The sequence below is a fragment of the Wasmannia auropunctata genome, unplaced genomic scaffold, assembly GCF_000956235.1.
Source record: "Wasmannia auropunctata unplaced genomic scaffold, wasmannia.A_1.0 LD336023.1, whole genome shotgun sequence".
Lineage (NCBI taxonomy): Eukaryota > Metazoa > Arthropoda > Insecta > Hymenoptera > Formicidae > Wasmannia > Wasmannia auropunctata.
Genome location: NW_012026867.1, coordinates 345,031 through 354,980, shown reverse-complemented (window position 1 = coordinate 354,980; position 9,950 = coordinate 345,031). Strand labels below are relative to the sequence as shown.

Genomic DNA, 9,950 nt, shown 5'->3' with positions numbered 1-9,950 from the left:
GCGCCGCCGAGTAGGGTGTCGTTGAAGTCATTGTTATTATTGTTTGCGATGCGGATAATTGCTTAAAACTCACAATGCGAGCGAATCGAGCCTTCTCTCAGATATCTCGTGGCGACGACACGACGTGTCGACAAAGCTAACGACAGTCTCGTTCGCAACAAGAAACTTAATTAACATACGAGATTGGCGTAAGTGCCATAACGATGATGCAGTCCTCTCGCGCTTTTTTAAACGTTTGCCTCCAGTGATATTTAACCTTATCATCCCGTTTATAACGAAGTACAAAAGCTTTGTACTTATACGTATATGCGCACTTTTTCCCTTACTTTCAGACCGATTTTAAAGCAGGCAGCGCAGTTCGTTGCCTCGTCAAATACGCCGGATCTTTTTAATCAGAGTCGCCAGACGTTCTTTACGAATGTTAATCATGTCAACGACGGTCCGGCCTGCGATAATTAGGAAATAATTGTGTCAATCCCGCAGACTTAAAAGAGGATGGCGTAATGCCTTCAATTTTGACGCAAACCTTCTTCTCCCCTTCATCCTTTGCCCACGAGATATGTAGTTCTACGATTCTCGACTCCCTTTTCTCCTACCCTCCCCCTGCCCACAGCTTTTTCTAATAGGTTGCATTAATTCTACATCGAGGAGCATGCTGATGCATAAATTGATTTTTACTTAATTGCATCAAGACTTGACTCATAGTTTTTGTTTCATCAGTCACGTTTCATTAGCGCCATGCTTACGATGTTTCAGCGAAAATTCTGTTATCATTATATTCGTTATACATTCATCACGCGTTGCAATCTCAACAGCGTACAACTTCGCAAAGTGTATAATCAAACGGCAACAAACATTGTATTTGCATTCGGACGCGATACGCTCTAATTCTGTACTTCTATTCACATCTACACATTTACAATCTAATTTCCTAGTATTATATTTTATGTGCCCGCGAGAAGCAGAACTATGTTGTTTGTAATGTACTTTGTCACACAGTTCATACGGGAGATAATATTGAGCTAAACGTATTTATATTAATATATGTATAAATTCGGAGAGATTAGATTAAGCAAGTTATTTGAAACGCTCGTTTGCATCTGTTTATATCTGATGTTTATTTAAATATTAACAAGTCTTTGGCATAACATTTTACTCGTAAGCTTTATCCGATTTCAATAACACCTTACATCAACGTTAAATTTATCTCTCTATCTGTCTCTCCATCGCGCATTAATTACACATCGATCATATCCAGCGCGGTGTATTTCTGCCCAGAACTCCGCTTAGATTTCCGAGAAAACGCGCAAGCGTTCCACCTCGCTGTTCGCGCATTGTCGTAGAAATACCGCGGTGAACTATTTCGTATAGAAAAACACCTCGCGGTAGATATCCCGATATACCATGCCTCGAACACACTGGCAGAACGACCTTCAACTCCCGCCGACAAATCAACTCGCCGCGACCCGCCGGAGTTTCGACAGCCAACTCCAAAAATAATTGTCGCACTGTCACGTTCACCCTGCACATTTCACGCGGGTCATAACGATAATCATTCAATAAAATCATTCTCTCCCACGCCCCCCCCCACCCCCTTGCAACGCCGCCCAGTTCACTTCATCGAGCACTTTGATTTTTCACGAATGCGCCACCGACGGACGCCTTCGTTTCATCGTAGCCATTTTTTCTTTTAAGTTGCCGCTCCCTACCCTGTTCCTACTTTCTGTTACAGATCTCATATCATCTATAGGCACCACGTACATCCGATAACGACGAGGATGTAGCCCATGTGGCAGGGCTTTTCGACGAGAAAGAGAGAAAGAGAGAACCGCACGAATTTCAACTCAAGACGATGATGATGCGCGCGATACAGGGAAGAGGAATTGACCGAGGGAAGAACAGGTCAGCGTAGAAGAAAGAAGAAGAGATTCCTCTTTGCTTCCTCGCGAGAGAACACGCCGGATGTTATCGCGAGACTGATAAAAACACTGCCAGGAGTAATGACGAGCTAGATTGCCGCTTCGTCCGCTGAACCGTTCCTTGGTCGATCTTAGCTTTCGCTCCTCGCTAACTGCCCCTCTTACCTGCCTTCCCCCTCGCCCCTCCCTACGTGTCAGTCCTGCCTTCGTCACGTATACACGTATACGCTTATATTAATATACACACACCCGTTCTCTCCCTCGAGAGATCAAAGACTGAAAATAAAAGGTGGCGACATGTTGGGCGTGAGTCAGCCGGGCAACACGCCCTCGAGCTTGCGGCACTCGGCGAGCTTCTCGTGCTTGCAACGCGGCACCGCCGGCGAGGGTCATCGCGCGAGGACCTCAACATTGCTGCAACAGCCGAGTCTGCAGCTGAGCAACGGTCATCATCAGTACACGTCCGGCGGCCAGGCGGCGGCAGCTGCGGCCGCGGCGGCCGCGCATTGCTCCCTCCTGCAGCATCACCAGCAACAGTCCCGCGAACCGTTCGATTCCGTCCTTCAGGACGGCAACGATTACGGCTTCGTGAGGATCCGACCACGGTTGCGCAGCACGAACGCGACCTTGTATCACGAGGAGGAGGTGGCGGCCGCGAAGAACGCCCTGAGGGAACAGCGCGACGCCGCCGCGTTTAGCGACCGAGAGTGCGACTCCAACTTCAGGGACTGCCCGTTGAAAGTCAAGGATCACCGCGACCTCTCGCCGAAGGGAGCGGCCAAGAACCAGAATCCATTGCGGGGCGCGTTGATTCTCTTTACCTCGACGTCGTCCTGGTGGAAGGCCCGACAACGGGAGGAACAGCTGAATGCAACCGGCGGGACCGCTGGCGCAATCAGCGCACCGTCGTCAGAACGGAAATGGTCGGGTACTTCGATGGCGTCACCCTCGAACGAGAGAAAGTGGCCGTCCTCGATGACGTCGCCTACGAACGAGCGGAAGTGGTCCGTGGGTAACAGCCTACTGACGTCACCGTCGAACGAGAGGAAGTGGAACAGGTCCTCGGTTTCATCTACAACGACGAATCAACAGGACCGGAAGTGGCGATCCCTCGGCGCACTTTTAAGGACTCCTGTCGGCGCGAGCGGTAGCTCTCACGCCAGCCAGAACTCCCTGTCGCATAACATGAGCGTATCCATGATCGAGGGCGATCACTTCCGCGAGGAGTCGCGCGGCTCGAGCTGCAAGACGCGCTACCAACAGCCGACTTCCTACTCGGCACGAGTGTCCCGTGTCAGTAGAGACGTTTACCGGGAGAATGGAGAGTTTGGTCAGGTTGCCGGCAGGTCGAAGGTCAGCCGTAGGTTGTACCAAGATAGCGAACCGGTAAACGAGCTCGACGAGAGACACGTTCCGCAGCGTAGCCGACATCAGCTGGATGACCCCGAACAATGCAGGAGCACCCGAGAAGGACGCGAGCACTGCCGAGCCGCGGAGCAGAGCGCCGTGGAGGCCCGCGGCACGACCTCCATTACACGATCGAGCCGCGCGCAGAGCTTTTATCTTCTGGACGACTTCCTGCGGCCGCAGCCGCAGCAGCCGAGCAACAAGTGCATGCTGAATCTATACATGTCCCCGTCGCACGCCGTCAAGTGCGGCAACGAGCACGGCAGGTCGTGCGAGGTCAGGCAGGCGACCTGCCAGCAGGCGAACGTCAGCAGCAACATCACGCCGCCGCGACGCCACAACTCGAGCTCGGACAGCCTCGAGGTGGCCACCAGTCCGCTGCCGCCGCCGGTGCCGCCGCCGCCGCCGCATCAGGCCGCCGGTAACGCGCGGGACCGTGAGCGGAATGAGAACCCGAAGGAGGCGAGTAAGGACGTGTGCCCGTGCAAACTGTGCTGGACCAATATGCAGAGATCCCTTGTGGAAGAGGTAAGTGAAGTCCCCCTCGAGGGGCGCGCCGGACAATAATTGAGTCGTTCGTCACGCTGCGTACTCCACGCTCGGAGATCTGCGGGAGATTCCGCTTGAGAAATGAGGCTATGATTAAGGGACTTTGACAAAGGATCGCGCCGGAGGTCGCCGTCCCTGTCCGGCCGATTCATGTGTACGGACATGCAATCCGTGTCTCCGAACAATCTCGTTCATACTCTTTCCACACATACATTTATTCTGAAGTAAAGCATTAAAATATTAAGATTTTAATTTAGGCTCAATTTTAATCATCGTTTAATGAGATATTGAACTCTAGCGTCCTGTTATATCTACAGATACTGGCGCAGCAGCTATCGTTGACAGATATATTATTAGTACATGAAGTTAAATATATACATACATATTATATACGCAAGAAATTTTATTTACAACTTTTTCGTGTAATTTATAGCCGATTTTCTTTTAATGAAAATCCCGATATATACAGTTATGATTTATGAATCGTAAGACACGAACAAGCAATAAAAATCTTATTCCTTGTGCAATCTCAAACAAATCCGACTTTAATAGGGCTTTAATTTGCGGCTTAATATCGTTGAGATATCTAACGTTAAAGATTATAAAGTAATGGAAATACTTGTTCGGCTACGTCGCGGAATCTCCGCCCCGCTCGAAAGAAATCGATACGTCTGAAAGAGAAACCGAATAAAGCGACACGGCACTTCGCCTGGACGGGGGAATTGGCCGGCACGTTGGGTTTTATCGTAATCGTTATCCGCGATGTTTATGTCGCGGCGAGTAACTTTCACCCCGGCGTGCGCCATGACTCCGTGATCGCGCGAAGATAGACGTCCGATCGCGAAAAGGTCCTCGCGGCGGGTCGTCGTCGTCGTCGGAAAAGTCTCCCACTCCCGAGGAGAAAGAAGGAGGATCGGCTATCCTCTTCTCGACTGTCCCGCGGTCCGTCCGTCGAGCGTATTTTCTCGGCGGACGACTCGCCATTAACTCGCCTTTAACCCGTTCCGCGCCGTTTGCCACGCCGAAACGAGCGATCCCAAACGCCTCTGTCAGGATCCCGCTTTACGGCGATCGGTAGCGCCGCGTTTCGATAGAGACGACGACGGGATTCTCGCTTCGTGGAACACGCCGCAGTTAGCGGAGTCCGATCGGTGAGAGACGAAGCCGACGAAGAGTTCGAACATTACGAAGCCGGTGGCTTCGTAAAGTAGCGCCTTATCTGTCTTGCGCAAATTAATTTCCATGGTCCCGAGGCAAGACTCGCACGGCCTCCGTGCTATTAACGTATGTTAATTTATTATATCGTTATTATCTATCAGATGCAAATTTTTTTTTTTTTTTTAAGAAATTGAGGGCCTCGTAACGGGATAAGAGGCTATCGCGACTTTTAATTTTGTACATTACTTTATTCACATACTGAACTTTCGACCGATAAAATCGAAGCATTCGCAAAGTGACACCCAAGATCGCGATGTCGCGCGATAAATGATCGGGAGATTCAATCTTATCTTGCGTGAAAGTCAACGCGATTACATTGATCAGCCGGTCGTTGGACAAGAATTCACGTCGCGTATTATGCGGTGACAGGTGGAATAGATGAATGTAGAAACGGCGCGCATTTATCCTCGACATCTCGCGATCGCGTGTTTATTGCGAATAATCAGGAACATTTCGAGCATGATACGATCATACGATAAAAATAATGCACGAAATTAAATCGTGCTGCATTAAAATCGTACAACCGCGAGTCAGCTCGCCGTGCACTGTTCCATAATTTTTCGTATTAAGTGTCTTAATAAGCCGTAGATTGGAGTTTTATTAAAGTCATTTATTTGTGGAATTGAACAGAGAATAAAATTCGTTTTATCGGCGGAAAGAGGTAATCGCAGTTACACGAGACGCGAGTCTCTCTAGTCAAGTCAAGTCTCCGATTCAGTCGTGCTAGATATGCGAAACGGCAATAATGCTGGTATACTATATATCTCTCGAAGTGCACGACGTCCTATGTACTGATCGAGTTCATCGACATGTAGTCACTTCTGTGCGTAATCGATAGTGTAGGGTCTCCTACGAATAGAACCGTAATGCGGATCACAACATGTACCGTCCGCAAACCTGCAACCGGTATCGATCCTTTGACCCGAGGAACGCCTCTCGCGCTAGACTAAGAGCCACGTCTCTCTTTCTCTATATATATTTGCTCGATCGATTCCGAAGCAAATATGCGGCGAAGCTCCACGCACTCGCGTGCGTATGCGGAAGGGCAAAGAGGAAAAAAGTGCACATACACTCGCATACTTTCAAAGGCATGTTCGTGACGAAATCCAAGATAATTTAGCGACAAGTTCGTTGTATTAATCGCGAGGAATAATTATGGAATAATTGCCCTTTTTTTTTTACAACTAGTGATAGTAACTTTTTTACATTCAGCGATAAATGCGCCGTATAAATACATATATGCGCAGACTAAACACGATTTCGGCCAGACTCTCAATCTTCCGTTCGTTCGGACTCCGAATCGGTCGCGAGGTCGTGCCGGCCGACGCGCCTCGAGGACGAGTCGGGTTACGAGTTCACACGCTTTCCGGGTCGCGACCCACCGTCGCGTACGCACACGCACGCACAAATCTGACGGCTTATCACCGGGGATAAGTGGAAGCACGTGCTGGCGCGCGGGGGGTATCTACTGTTTGAATTGGACAGAGCCGCCCCGCGGCTCGTCCTCGCCCTTTCTCTCCTCCGCTCCGACGAGCGCGTGTCGAATGTCCGTTCGTTATTTTTAGGACGCGGGGCGCGCGCGGCGTGCCGAAGGGAGGAAGTCGTATTTCTATCCTTCCAGTATCTGCTCTATTATTAGTGAATGCTGGAGAGGTACACTGGAGTTTTAACTGGGTTTCCGTTCGATTTTCAACACCGGCGCGTATCCAACCGTAGAGGCACCTCCAGGCGGCTCTCGCCACCTCTTCTCTCTCTCCTTCTCTTTCCCTCGGCGATTGTTTCTCCTCTCTTATCGGAATGTTTTCAGAGCGCGCCGCGCACGGCACGTTCCCCGCACGATGGTTTCATCCGGGATGTAAATACGACGGTCGTATCTCCGCAGATTTGTTCGCGGTCGCGCGTGCCTCCTCGTGCTTGTTTCAATCCGTGCATTACCTCTCGAATGTTATTATTGAATGCTAGAGTGCCCGCGGCACATCGCCGTGTGTTTCCGAATATCGATGAATATGGAGTTATCGGAGACGTTAATTGCATCGGAAGGACGAGGGCACAACTCCATCTGAGAACCAAATGTTTCTTTAACTACAGGTTTGACTAGATCGTTAATGCACTACTGTGTAAATTTTCCGCAGGGGTTCCCGCCTTGTGTAGCGAGGATCATCATTACACATGAAATTACGATAACCGTGAAATTATCGACGATTCTCTCACGTGGGGTACTTTAGTATTTGTCACGGTCGAGACACACCGACTCGTCGTCGACTCTTAGCTCTATAAAATCGAAACGTCCTAGGTCAGGGACGCGTAACCTACGCATCCGGCTTGTCAGACGTGTGCATTTTCGCTGTCGTTGAAAGAGGCATGCAGATTACAGCCGTCTACGGACGGAAAATTACCAGTGATATTTATACGCGGCCGGAGAATGTGAACGTTAAATTTATATGATTTCGCGCACGACGAAATGAAAGAGAGAAAGAGGAGAGCCGCGGACGCGACCGTGAAGAGAATTTCATAGAATTACACAAGCTGGTGGCGTAACGACACGTCGCGGAAAGAAACGGACGTAAAAGCATTTTTTCAATCTGCAAACGTTTAACCGTCCACGATATCTACACGCTGCGATAATCGAAGACGCCGAGAAATACGAGGGAAAATTCAGACGAGAGAAAAAGTTTCTCAGAAAAATTTCAAAATTAAAATTCCTCCCCTGTACAATTTCTACGATTTTCCTCGCGCAGTTTCGTCGACCGGCGCGCGGCGGCAAATTACGTATCGCGTACGTGAGACGTGGAGTTGACGGCGGGTTAGACGACTCACGATGATGCGCGCGAAAGAAGCGGCGACAGAAGTGGCGATGACTGCAAAGTGCGACGGGAGAAAAGAGCGCATCATCAGGTATGCGGCTGCCGTATGTCGTATAGACACGTGCAAGGTGCAGGGAGGAAATAATCGTGTAAGATCACGTCGGAAATAGGACGAAACCGGTCGCCGAAAAGACACACTCGTCTGCGTTATTACGCGCGATATATCTTCGCGAGTATATATACGATTAGCCGCCGCCGTATACGCCAGTGGCAGTGTTGAAAGTTTCAATTCTTAGCTTCGGCCGAGGTATATACGTAGGAATTTCGTTGCTTTCGAGAAATTCTGTTATCGCGTTACGTGAGAAAATTCGAATATTCGGCGAATCGTCCACCGGATCAGGTGTGTACAATCGCGTGCACCATCGAATTCCTCTCTTCCCTCTTACGACCCCGATCTCGAATGCGTTTAATCCGTCGTCTCTGAATTGATCCCGCATCCCGTATTCATTGCTCTCGTGAATACGAGACCGTGAACGCACACGTATGCGGTATAACGTGTACACGTCGCACACCCGTCCCCCGGCGCGGACGGGTGAGTAATACTTCGGCAGCCGGGCGTTATATCACAATATAATATCTCCGTGTAGGAGTTATATCTTCGACGTGATTTCTTTACGTGCCACGCATCTGGGCATGAGCGCGATGTTGGAAGCGTGTACAGGACGGGTCGATAAAACGAATGGGGTCCCCTCGGAGTGATCGGGTGCGAATAGCAATAGGAGGAAAATTATTACAAATGATGTTGCAAGAAGCGCCGCGAGTCTTCGCTGTCGCGCGCAGGAGTCTAAATCTCTGTCCCGACAAATACGTCGATATTTCTTAAAAGCTTCCCGATACGTCGAAATCTTCTTTAGCGCGCCTCACTATACGAATGTATTACATCGCCGTGAAGAAATATTATACGAAGTTTACGTACCTCCGATATTGAATTATCATAAGAATCGTCCACGTAGTGTCGCGCAAGAACGGACAGACCTTATCATCGTGACTGGCGTGCAATAAAAAAGAAAGCCGTGGATTTAATCCCCGTGACAGGGGCGAACATCTATAGGGTGGAACATGTCGGTGACAATAGGATGTATCGCGTTCGTGATGGAAGGCATCCGGGTGGCTTTTGAAAGGCGCCTCTCATCTTGAATCGCCCTGTAGGGTCTCGAGTAAGAACAGGGCCATCTATATAGATAGAAGCCACGAGATAGACCCCTGACGGTGATATCTCGCGGTGAGATCTTCAAGCCCGGCCGTGTCCGTCGTTGTGTCGAACCGGGATGATTTATCATTATTGAAATACGGGCCATTTGAGCCATCGTAGTCCGCTCGCGCGCGACATGCGACGTTTCTTCTGCCGGCCCGGGAGTCCCTTTTGTACTCCGCTTCGCGCTCCGTACATTTGCTCTCCACTCGAAAGTTATTCAAGTCGACCGTAACGAGATAGAGTTACCCAAACTGGAATTACGGTTTCCGAGGTAAATAGATGTCCAGAATAATAACATATCCTATTTTATTAATCATTCTATCGATTGTTATGATTAATAACAATAAATGATCTAAAAAGTATAATAAAATACATAAAAGTTTGTATTTGAAATAAAGACGTCTCACGACACTTCTTTTATAAAAATTTATTATTGCGTTACGCAGAGCGATATTGTTTGAAGCAATATTGCGCCGCGAATTGAAAGCTATTTTTAGAATATTTATTTCACTTTCATATTGACGGTATCATCGCGTGTCATCTCGCGAGAAGGTGATATCGCCGCGCACGGCGTGCCCGCCTCGAAGCGAGTCGAATAAATTTGCAATCGCGCGGCGCGGCTTGTTTTTTTTTTCTTTTCTTTCACTCTGCACGCGCAACCGATGCACGAGCGGGCGGACGTTGCCCATCGCCCCGAAAGATTGCACCCGCGACGCGTATCGCCATAAATTTTATTCTCTTCAGCAACTTTCGCGTTCATTCGCGCGCCTGCCCGCGCGTAAAAGTTTTTTGAGATAG

At 49.2% G+C, this 9,950-nt stretch overlaps 1 protein-coding gene across 1 annotated transcript in view; it reads left to right on the top strand.

Annotated features, from left to right (window-relative positions):
* The first annotated feature begins 2,216 nt into the window (after window positions 1–2,216).
* The window catches only part of LOC105452961, a 94,094-nt gene continuing 86,360 nt past the window's right edge, over window positions 2,217–9,950 (top strand). The window contains exon 1 of the mRNA XM_011694528.1: window positions 2,217–3,854. Coding sequence (XP_011692830.1) covers window positions 2,217–3,854 — 1,638 coding nt within the window. The remainder of the gene's footprint in view (window positions 3,855–9,950) is intronic.